Raw genomic sequence first — 12,051 nt, 5'->3', positions numbered from 1 at the left:
CTCCTCTCTGAACCATGCCAATCCCCCATCTGTCAGGCCAGCCCCAGCAACAGCCAGCTCCCACTTCCCAGGTCACAGTCACGACTATCTGACCCCTATCTTTGCCCAAAATGACAAGTTTATAAAAATCCTCAAAAAGCTTTGCTATTCCAGACGCCCGTAAGAAGCCACTTTTTGTGCAGCTCTCTAACTAGCTAGATGGGAATCTTTCTGGGTGAGTCTGTTAACAACCCTCTCCACAGCCCTTTCCGCCTTCCCCATACCCCAGAGCACCGGGCTGTGTGCTCAGAGCAGGCACTCAACGCCTCATCGAAGGAATAACACAGTGGTACAACCATTAAGTTTAGAGACGAGCATTTTCATCAACCAAAGACATGACAAATACTCCAGTAGCTCATTTTTAAATGCACCCTGGAGGCAAAAGTGAGTAACTGCTTCCCTTTTGGGGAAGCCTCATAAAACCTCACACACACCAAAGGAAAAGTACCAATCCCTCAATTGGAAGTTTGAGGCGTCTAAAACAGGTTTCAGTATTAGAAAACACCAACTATGTTCCCTCTAACTTTCTCAATTTTGTCCTAAATGCAAATACTAGCCCCAGCATTCCAGAAAGTTCTACAGTTTCTTCCACTTCTGTGATTCCAAACAGGCCGTTTATTAAAATCAGAAATCGAGCAGCAGCTGGAGATGGGCTGCTTCCAGAACATACTTCATTTAAATTCTGATTCCTGAAAGTCACCCTGCAGAGAGGCAGCCAGCCAGCCACCTTCAGTAAAGATATAAAATTTGAGGTCATAGACAATCCCAGACAAGTTGGGATACCTGCACAGGCATGCACGGGAAAGAAAAGCAAAGGGAGATTTCTCCATAAATGAGGTTCATCTATCTAAGGTCCCACATCTCAAAAATCGGAGGAGTGTTACAACCTCGGCTCACAGAGCCACACTTCACTGCCCCACGACAAGAAAAAGAAATCCAATTTCCTCCTCTGCTCTGGATGGAATAGATAATACAAGATTTTTACTCACCTTTGGAGCGAGTAGAGATATCCATGCCCTCTCCCACCTCCTGTTCTGTTTTGATCTCCTCCTCAGCCAAGCTGAAACAGAGCAAATTATGTTCAGGTTTAGGTAGACTGAGAACTTGCCCCATGGGGGTAGTTATTTAGAAGTCCTAACAACAAACCCAACTTTAAGACATTCCCCCCATCCTTATGTAGGGATGGGGGGAAGAAACCTACATTTGATTGCAAACAAAGTGTTAATCCTCCTAAAGGAGTATTTTTAAAACACCAGGTTGTTCTTTTTTTAAGGCAAATTACTATTCCAGTTATCCGGCAAGTGGGGGATGCAAAAAAGCATTTTTTTTAGACACACAATTACAATCTGCCCCCATGGGCCAATGAGAACCCAGCCTTGGAGTAAACAAGTTTCTCATTGTTAACACCGGCTTCAGGTAGGAGGTGGTTTGCAGGGTAGGCAGAGTTTTGATGTCTTAATTCTGTAAGGCAAACGGCATTTCTCAGACCTCCCTGCTACATCTTACAATTTCGAGATGAGGCAAGAACAGGAAAAAAATGTACAGAATTTCAAAGTAGAAAAGTTTGCCCAGGCTAGTAGCAAAAGGCCTGGTCTCAAAACATTCAAGCCACCGGCATTTATCCCAGGAACTAGGATTGGGGTCTCCACACTCCCACCCCCGGGATGTTTCCTCTGGGTGGCAGGAATGACTTAGAGAAAGCATTCGGCACTCTTTTGAGCTGTGACTAATTATCCCCACCACAAAAGTAGAATGAGGAAGGAGTCTTTGAAAGAGAGGCTGAGAGTTGGGGGTTGGGGAGAGAAGCAGGAAAGCTGGAAAGGTCCACCAGAATCTTCTCTCCCTTCCTCTTTTGGAACTCCCTGTTGAATAGAGTGCAGGCCATTTCATATGCCACACACACACACACCTAAGCCAAGCCAGTCAAGGTGTGCTTCAATAGGTGCCAGTTGTAAGGTACTGAACTTTCCCGACAGTGAAATAGTAAGAAGCTTAACAGCCCCGACTGCTGTGCTCAGTGGTTACAGCATTGGTCCACACACCTAAGGGTCTCGGGTTCAACTCCCAGTCAAGGGTGGGCACAAACCTGGGTTGCAGGTTCAATCCCTGGCCCCACGCAGGGCATGAGTGGGAGGCAACCAATCAACATGTTTCACATCAATATTTCTCTCTGTTCTCCTCCCCCGTCTCCTCTATCTAAAAATTAATGGAAAAAATATCCTCCAGTGAGAATTAACAAAAAGAAAACTAAAAAACCTGGCCAGCGTGCCTCAGTGGTAGAGCGTTGACCCATGAAACCAGATCACGGTTCGATTCCCTTCTGCCCGGCCAGCGTGGCTCACCAGTTGAGCATCAATCTATGATCCTAGGATCCAAGAGATCCATTCCCCGTCAGGGCACATGCCTGGGTTGCAGGTTCTATCTCCAGTAGGGGGCATACAGGAGGCAATCAGTAACTCTCATCATTGATGTTTCTCTCTCTCTCTCTCTCTCTCTGAAATCAATAAAGATTTTTTTTTAAATGTCCCTTCTGTATTCCATGCTCTGGGACTGTCTATGACAAAAGATGAGTCCAAAAATGCCTGGTCACATGGAGATATGTTCAGGGGAGTTCCACATTTGTTGGGGGAAGAGGGTTCATGAGAATAGGAACTAGATAGAAAGGAAGAGATGATAGCTCAGAATTAAACTAGAAAGAACTTAGAGGCCTCAAACTTAACTAGTCCCAGCAGAGAAGAAAGGTAGTTTGGTTTTAAATCAGAATATTAACACCTTTCGCTCTCTGATACTGAACCCCATTAACAATTTCATTTGCACTGCATCTGTAGAGAAAGGCTCTGACACAAATCACCAAAGAAACAACTGACAGGTTGTCACAAATGGTTTTCATCAGAAGAAAGCAGCCTTTTAAATTTAAACACATCGCTAACATGCAATAATACAATGATGATGGTGGAAGGTGATTTTAGCACTAACACTTTCTACTCCAATTTAAGAGGCACACATTCTCAACTCAGAAACACACCCTGCCTGCCGCATACACAGGTTGTCCAAATAGACACTGGTGGTGGTTTCTTGTTTGGGGTGATGGGAAATAAATTTTAACAAAAAGCCCCGTGCAGCCTTCAGAGCCTGGTAGATGGTCCACTTCAAAAGAACAAATAGCCACCTTGATCTTTCTACCAACTAGAATTCTTTCCCCCTCTAGCATGAAGTATGTGAAATCCTAAACTTCTTGAAACCAATCCCCTATTTAGAGGGATGGAGGAAAATGCTAATCTGGGATTCAACCAAAATGTCCGGTTGTGAAAGAAACAATTATGCAAAATAGAGCCCCAAAAACCCACTTGAAGGATTTCTGCAGGGATGAAAACAGTCAAAGGTATATTGACCATGGAGGAGAGCTGTATTCAAGAGAACAATGATTTGGCTTGTAACAGCCTAGAGGAGTTGAATACTTCAGGCAGAAATGCTGCAGAGAGGCTAGGAAAATGCAAACTAGTGATGTGGGGGCTATTTGCTGCTGAGTTTAAGATAATCAATTCTGGAGCAGAAAAGAAGGGGGGAGTTAAGCTGTTTTATCTTTCCAACTATTACAAGTGGGCACCATAATCACCTAACTTTCGCAATAGCACCACCAGCTTTAGAGCAAGGATTTCAAGCACAATAATTTCAGAAAACCATCTTTTTCACAGATCACAAAGCCATCCTTTCCAAGGGAACCCATGCATGCACACATGCGTGCACACACACACACACACACACACACACACACACACAATAACTTGTATTTGGCCAAAGGAAATTGCAGTGTCTATACATTAAAAGGGAAAAAAATTCATTTACAAAAGCAAAGACCAGAATGCAAAATTAGTCATTTTACATAGCCACATCTAAAGGGACTTCCTTTTTCCTATACCACTGAACTCAGGGTTTTTTTGGTTGTTGTTTTTTTTTTTTTGGTTTACTTTTAAGTATTAGTATGTTATTAGGGGGAAAAACTATTTATATTACATCAAAAGTGGTGGTGAGAAAAGATTTGTACCTGTGTGAATGCCCCACAGATCTTGGTCAAATTAGGTTAAGAACTATTCAGCAGTCATTTGGAGAAAAAACAACAACAAATAACAATAACTGTTAAAAAGAAAAGGCAGCTGCATCTGCAGAAAAGACTGTGAACTCTTGTCATTAACACATTAAAGTCTTAGGAAATATACAGCATCTTTCCTTCCCTATCTGTGAGCTTCCAGCAACCCGGGACTATTTAAATCAAAAACAATGAAAAACAAGCATTTGTTTTAAACTGACATTACTTTTTTTTTTTCCTTTTAAGGTCTGCAGGGGAGGCTGGGGGCCCCACACAAGGAAAAGGTAATACTAGCTGAAAATCAAACAACAGTCTCTCATCCCAACAGGAAAATTCACCATCAACTAGTTGTATACATTATAATGTTACCACCACCACTTCTTGCACTCACATTTACCCTAAGTCACTTGCCTCTGGATTTCACAAACTGATACATTTCAGATAATTCAAGAAATAACAGCGCCTGCAAATACAACCAAGACCATCCCATCCGGTCCCAGAAAGAATAAAAGATTTCTCCCCCAATGCCTGAGCAAGAAAACCTATGCTTAGCTCTTAACCTGCATGCACTTTTGAAAAAGAGCAATTAAAAGTTGTAGATGAACTGCTGCACCTCCAGGATGTTTTAAGTCTTCTGATTATTAATTCTGAGGACTCAAGGCTGGTCCGTAATTCCCAGGAATCCCATCCCCTGAACACACTTCCAAGAGAGAAAGAAAAAAAAAAAAAAAAATCTACTTTTGACAGAAAAATGCCTGGATACACAATGCCCAGATCTCTCTTTTCCCCAAGTCCTACTATCTGACTTTTAACCAAGAATATCTAAATCCGTCTAGAATATACAACCAGCATGCACAAGACTCTGTGGTTCTACAGCTGAGGATCATCCCGCAGCAATTCAAGAATCATGCATCATTCCAAAGGACTTTTCCTTCAGCTTTTTACTTTCATTCAAAATACCAAACTGGTCCAGGCTGTAAGAAATAGTTAATCCCCAAGACACAACACCTTCCTCTTCTAGATCACAAAATAGCCAACATCAAATTTTAAAAACCATGCTTCCCTAAATCTGCAATTCGTTTTTTGTTTTTTTAATTGGGGGTGGGGGGGAGGGAATGGTTAGCAGAGCAGCTTTATATAAGCACTCACCTAAAACAGGCAGAGTCATCGGTAGCTAAGCTATTTATGCAGGATTCTTAAAATGGCGTCTGGCAACACTGCCTCATTCCTGGATTGAAGCTAAAATGGTAGCAGTTTGTTCAATAGCTGCAGCTCTTGTTTAAGCAGCCCTGCTACTTTCAAAGCCACCCTCCCTAAATATCAAAACCAGGCAAAGCTCAACCAGAGGACACCAACAACCCAACGTTTAGAAGCTTAAAAAAAAAAAACCCTGCAGTGACAGGGGGAGTTTGTGAAGTCACAGGTTCCTAAGGAAAACCCTTCCCTTTCAGATCCTGAGCCTTCACCATGAGGCTCTGAGAAGAGGCCCCCTTTGCCCTCGAAGTAGGCGGGTGAAGGTGAGGAAATATGCAGCTGTGTGTGTGGCATAAGCTGCAGACAGACAGGTGTCTACCAAACACAAAAATGTTAAAAGGCAGCAGGCTGGGGAGGGGAAGGAAGGAAGCCCATTTCCCCTTGGTATATTAAAAACCAGCTTTGCATCCATACCAAAAAGGAGCTAGGTAAAATGAAAGTGCCTCAAGGACAGCAGGCATCTGAAAAGCCAAGCTAAAGGGCTGCACCCCAGTCTGAGGCCAAGGTAAAAATCCAAAGGCTGTGTATAAGCCTGAAAACGGCCACCAAATACCCAGCCGGTCCTAAGACAGCAGCAAGGAAAGACAATCGGAGTCTGCAGAGACACAACAGTAAAACATTCGCTCAGCCAATGCACAGGATACTCACAAATTAGATTTTTGTCCACCCCCAACAGAGCCCTGAAAATTAACAACTGGTTTTGCAAAACCCGCTTTCAGAGGCCAAACTAATAGCCTCATAGTGGATAATGTAATTTACTGTTACAGGTCTGAGCATTGGCCTCAGCACTGTGGTGCTGTGAGTGGGGAGTTTCAAGGTGACTGCTTTTTAGCTCCAGGGGAGACAGGAGGGCACGGTGCCCAAGGCTGTGCCAGGGCGAGGACGGGCGGCTGGCTCCTCGCCGGCCGATAGGTGGGTAATCTTGATGAGGAGGGACAGCCTAGCAGCGCAGCTAGCTGCAGGGCTGAAATGGCTCCCGCCTGCTTGTTTATCTGGAGATTGGGGAGGGGGAAGGGCAGCCATAGCCTAGGCAACCTGAAAAGCCAAGGGTGAATCCTTGTTTTTGCATTTCAGAGCAACATAAGGGCTTCTAAACATATTCCCTTACTAAATCTCAGCTGTGAGGTGGCAAAGGCACTTTGGCGTGTGTCTTTCTTTTCAGGGTCAACCAGAGGCAAAGCCAGATCTAGGGCTTCTCAGCTGACAAATGTTTGTTGCCTCTGCCACAGGAGAGAGAAGGGAAAAGAAGGCAAAAGAAACAAAGAGATCACACATTTGAAGTGGTTGGACTCAAAAAACCTACCTCTGCCTTCAGGGTTTTCTGGGTTACTGTGGCCCTGGCTTTTTACAGATCAACTCATTTTCCTCTCTCCTATTTAAGACATGGAGCAGTTCACCACTGTCCCCCCAGGGAAAGAAAAAGGGTTACAAGAAAGAAAAAAAGAAAGAAAGGGGGGGAAAGCTATTGTTTCCATCCCTAATTTATAACTCAAGATGCCCCATTGTTTCCTTCTTTCTGACTCAAATCTTTGAGCTGGTAATTATAAAAGTAACTGGACGGGGTTCCAACAGGCTAACCATGTTCATGCACAGCAATTAGAAAAACTCTGTAGAAAGTTTACTGAGTGATTATATATAATTAATTCCTAGTTACAGACAGAACACTGACCATTTTCTGGAGCTAATAAAAGCAGTTACTCCCCCTCCCCCACGTGAATGCCACTTAATTTCCCAAAGCAGAAAGTGAATCCATCCTGGAGGGTCTTGAAGGAAAAAAAAGGGAGGGGGGAGAGAGGAATCAAAAGCTCCAGTGTGTTTGTGTTTGTTCCTTGCAGCTGTGCATCCTCTTTGGGGACCGAGGAGGCAGAAGGAAAAAGGAAAACAGCCCAATGTGCTGTCCCTCCCTCTGCAGTCTGCACCGGTGGCAGAGAGAACATTCTACCTTGATGTAAAAAAGGAAGGTGGGGGAGGGTGAGATGCCTTAGGAATGGAATGCAGGAGACTCTTCAGCTTGGTGGATCTGCTTTTCCTAAAAGGAACAAAGATGGTAGAAATTTCCAGAAGGCCCAGTCTCAATTCGGCCACTACCATTGTCAATCTGTAACCTTTCCTCCCAGTCTATTGGTTCAAAAGCTGGAGAGAGGAGCCCCATTGGGCTGCTCTGTGAGCCAGCAGTGCCTACCTAGTCCTGCTGCAATGCAGACATTTTTACCCCCTAACTGAAACTGGAAAATAATGCTACTTTGAAAGCAACTGACTTTTTACAGACTCATGCTTGGTGGTGGCCACAGTGCCCAGGAAAAGTAGCTAGCTTGGTCCAGGCTGGGAACTTGCTGGGGCTGGCTGCACATGTGAAAACAGATCTTGGCTTTGCAAACCTGTGGGAGCCATTTTTAATGTGAGCTTTTAGAGGACAAATGCCTTGCCCTTAGGTTTCCTTCCAGCCCAACAAATACAACATTACGCAAACACTGAAGGCACCAAACCAGGAGTCTTGTGATTAGATACTGCTTCTAGGGAGGCCACAAGAACCTCAATATGTAATTTCCATTTACAGCCAGGAGATAAGAACAAAGAAAAATAGCCAAGTGTCTGAACTTACTTGTGTGGGGCAGTACAACTGTTCAGTTTTAAGTATATAAAACATCATTAACTCCTAGCAATTATACTCTAAGAAGCTGGCCTTCCACAGACTTTTTGTAACTTAGAATTTGGTACATTTCTCACTATTAAATGAGCCTTTTTCCAATTGGTGCTAAAAGCTAGACACTAATTTAAAAGAAAAAAAGATTATTGACTCCATCAGGTTGGCATAACACAGCAACTGAATATATTTCCAGTATTTACGGTCATGCTGGATTGGTCTCCAGGCTGGAAATTGATGCAGTGAACTTCTAGGGAAATTCTGAAGCTAACACTAAACAAGAGTCCACTTTTTTCACTCTGAAGTTGTAACTGCAGCATTAAGAGATCAGGGGAAATGTAAAAAGAAATAATTCATAAGTAAAGGCAAGCATGCATACAGATGTGTGTGTGGGTCTGGCTTGGAAAAGGCCGAATCTGTAAAGCAGTCCTGAATCAAATCAAGTTTGCTGGTGGGTGGAATTCTGCACTCAGTGTCAGTATCTTAAAACCTGAGTACTGACACCACCACCCCCACACACACCACCACCCCCACACACACCACCACCACCACCACCACCACCAGCAGCTCCTGCCCCCACCACTTGCTTAAGGCTCTGTGACTCTAAGAACAAGCACTTTCTTATATTTCAAAAAGCAGATCACCTACCCAGAGTTCTATCTAATATCCAAACAAACCCAATCAAAGGTCTCCAGGCAAGTCCTGCACAATGAACTGCACATGTCTCCCCAGTCTGAGGGTTAACAGGAAGTGTAATCTTCAATCCTAGCTGCAGGTTCTCAGGACAAACAGTGGATTCAAACAGTCACCTAAAATAAGACACTATTAAAAAGCCCTTGTTTGGTTCCTCCACTGCTATAGCCAAGACCCCCTGCTACAAACAGACCCCAAATGTTCGCCAAACTCTTTAGACATGGTCACAGAGGAAATGGATCGCTTTACTTACCCAACATGTTCAAGCAACCGTCTCATTTTTCCAGAGTTAAGAAGAGAGAACAGGCTGGCAGATTTGGGACTTGATCAAAAAGGAAATTTTTTTAAACAGTTACATGGGATTATTAAAAACACACACAACAACAACAACACAACACAACAACTGAATAGGGAATGCTGTCATGAGCCACACACATGATTTTATTTCCTCTGCACTATTACAGGGGGGCAGAGGATGATACAATGAGGGGAGAAAAAAAAAGGGAAAGGAAAAGGGATAGCATAAAAGATGCATTAGTTCATTGAAAATCATGCAAGAATAGAGAGCTAAGGGATCCAAAAGAGTCCTCACAGATTTATTGCAGGATGTTGTCCAACATCTCCCCCCACACACACCCCCACCCCCACTCCCCATCCCTACTCCAAAAACTTCCTCCAAAGCCTAGAAAACACTTTCAGAAACATTTGCTGGCTGTAGGCTGGCTTGCAGAAGAACACTCTGTTATCAACAGAAGTCAGGAAAAAAGGCTGAACAATGTAGTTTCAAGTGAAGAAACCCTGTAGGGAGAGAAAAGACCATGTAGAGACACCACCACCCACCTAGGCCCCAGGAGCTAGGAGCTCTCCTTAGCCCTGCTCTGCTGAGGGCTTGGTTCTGTTTAAAAACACACGTCCTCTCTGGTCAAAACTTAGTCCAGCCTTCCCAGAACCTCTTTGGAGAGGAAAACTTGCCTGCTTTGCTGTCTGCCATGAGCTCTCCTTAGAGAGGAGCCTGCTTGCTCACCTTCCATTTTCTTCCCCCAGCAGGCATGTGACACAAGAGAAGACAATAGTGCAGGGGGGGAAACTGCTCAGAGAGAGAGAGAGACAGAAAGAGGAGAGAGGAAAAAAAAAAAAAAAAGCTTCTTTTTTGGCATACCAGGATCTAACTTCAAACTATTCCAGAAACACCATGTCCTGGTGGAAGAAAAGGTGTGCCAGGCCCTTGCCAGTTTGCAAAATCGAGCTATGGCTAATGGCTACTTAGCCATGTGACCCAAGAAAGCAAAAAAATTCTCTCTAAACAGTTCCAAGTTAACCTAAGTGCTGTGGGGGTGAGTGTGGCACGGCCAGCCACAGAGAAATCACACTGCTCGCCCACAATTCGGATGTCTCAGAGGGAGGGGGAGAAAAGATGGTTAAAAAGTCGAGCTTACCTCTGTGGATGCATTGTTAACACTGTGTAATGTCAATACTTATAAAACATGGAGGACAGGCTCCTAGTTCTCACAGAAAAAGGGTTTGGCACTTCGGCTTGATGATCTGGCCGCCTAATAAGAGCTCATCCCCGATTGGCTGGCCCGGCAAATCGGAGTGTAAGGCGGCCCGGGATTGGCTGAAACACTTCCTGAGCGATTATCTTTGTGAGGCTCTGGTGAGCAAGAGCCATCCTGTGCATAGAAAAAGACAGGCTAAGCTAGGCCTTTTGCAGCAAGAAAAACTTGGAAAAGGGGCCCCCAGACGCACTTCTCCCACGTCCTGGCTAGATTTCCCAGTACGGGCAAACCAGTGCAGCCAGCCTGACCTGCTCCAGCAAAGCCTGAGGCCCAGATGCCACTGGGAAGAGAGTTTCTGGGGTGAGCTGACAGGGCTCACCCTTGCTTGCCCCCCGCAGAAGGGGCTCTCTGCTAGGAGGAAGGCTGGCTCTTTTCTAGAACAGTCCAGCAGAATGGTTCCCCCTGGGGGAAGGTGAAGCTGAGGAGTGGGGAGCCCCAGAAAATGAGCCAAGGGGGCAGGAGAAAGGGGCTGGAGGCAGGCCTCTGTGGAGCTGGGGGGCAGGCAGACAGGACAGGCAAGCCCCAAGAAATCGCTAAAGAGCAGCCCTGACTTCTCAGAGGACAGGATTTGGGCTGCTGAGGGGAGGAGGGGAGCAGAGTGGTCAAGTTTGCATAGTCATTGTCAAAATGCCTCCTGGAAAAGCAGGCCAGAGGGCCATTTTCCCGGCACAGAATCTGTCTTCTTGTCCCCCTCAGCCAGGACTCAAAGGAAAAACCAAAATGGGTTCCTGCCTCCCTGCCAGGATGCCAAGGGGCGGCCCCCCTCTCCGTCCTTACCCTAAGAAAAGCCAAATGCGCTCCTAGCAGGCCACATGCCTAGATCTACAAACTTCCCTTCCCCTCCCAGCCCCCTCCCCCACGGCTGAGGCCTGCTAAACCTGTCAGTTAAACAAAAATCTGACTTCCGTATTAGTCTGCGATGCCTTCAGCTTCCTGCCTATTAACCCTCTCTCGGACTCTGGGCCTGGCTGGGAAAGACTAGGCCCCGAGATCGCAGAAAAGGCCTGTGGAAAAATACCAGCTGCAGCTCCCCCGGCAGATGCAGAAAGAGAGAGAGAGTGAGCCGCTGTCTCTCGCCTTTGCTTCCCAAGGAGGCGTGTACCTTCTGAATCCAGGGCACAGGCAGTGCCTCTGGGTCTGAGAAGCCATTTAAATCCAGAGGGAAAAAGAAAGATGTCAAACTCGGCGAGGGAACAAGAACCCCCATTATTAGTCAGGCCTACACCCACTGCTTAGCCCTTCCTGTCACAATCACCCCTGTATGTATGTACTTGGGGAGCTGGGCCCTCGGTGGGCAGACAAATCCCATGAGCTTTATGAGGATTCTTGCTGAAATTTATTTCCACAGAGAACGGCTTCTTTTTGTCCCCTAAGGCAGATGGAACAGCTATTTCACACACAGCCCTACACTTGGCAGCCCCCCCCCCCCCAATCTCTGGCACTGCTCCCCAGTAAAATATTAACTAGTTTTTCGGAGCTGCTTATAATTCCACCCATTTCAATAGAATTAGGTGGTCTTTGCCTGTTTGCTCCTGAAAGCTGCCTTTGTAGTTGGCCTGTACCCTGAGAAGATGCAAACCCAAAAGGATCTCAAAATGTCCATGCTTGCTCTCCTTTTTCTTTTAAGACAAGGTGCTTAATTAACAAGATTTTTTTAAAAAACAACAAGCTGGAACAACAGAAGCTAAATAAACACCATTCTTTAGAGGCTGCAGAAAGCTTCCAGAGGTAACGCAGCCATATTCCAGGAGGTAAAACTATGGCCCAATAAAGTGTCC

At 45.3% G+C, this 12,051-nt stretch overlaps 1 protein-coding gene across 1 annotated transcript in view; it reads right to left on the bottom strand.

Annotated features, from left to right (window-relative positions):
• The window catches only part of ZMYND8 (zinc finger MYND-type containing 8), a 106,897-nt gene extending 97,450 nt beyond the window's left edge, over nt 1–9,447 (bottom strand). Inside the window, exons 1-3 of the mRNA XM_016204809.2 lie at nt 9,379–9,447; nt 8,971–9,039; nt 1,029–1,099 (exon numbers count right to left, since the gene is read on the bottom strand). Of these exons, the coding sequence (XP_016060295.1) occupies nt 1,029–1,099; nt 8,971–9,039; nt 9,379–9,422 (184 nt within the window). The 5' untranslated portion in view covers nt 9,423–9,447. The remainder of the gene's footprint in view (nt 1–1,028; nt 1,100–8,970; nt 9,040–9,378) is intronic.
• Between the last annotated feature and the right edge of the window lie 2,604 nt (nt 9,448–12,051).

The sequence above is a fragment of the Miniopterus natalensis genome, chromosome 7 (assembly GCF_054644295.1).
Source record: "Miniopterus natalensis isolate mMinNat1 chromosome 7, mMinNat1.hap1, whole genome shotgun sequence".
In the NCBI taxonomy this organism is placed as follows: Eukaryota; Metazoa; Chordata; class Mammalia; order Chiroptera; family Miniopteridae; genus Miniopterus; species Miniopterus natalensis.
Note: the sequence above shows the minus strand (reverse complement) of the source record. Positions and strands in the feature narration are given on the sequence as shown.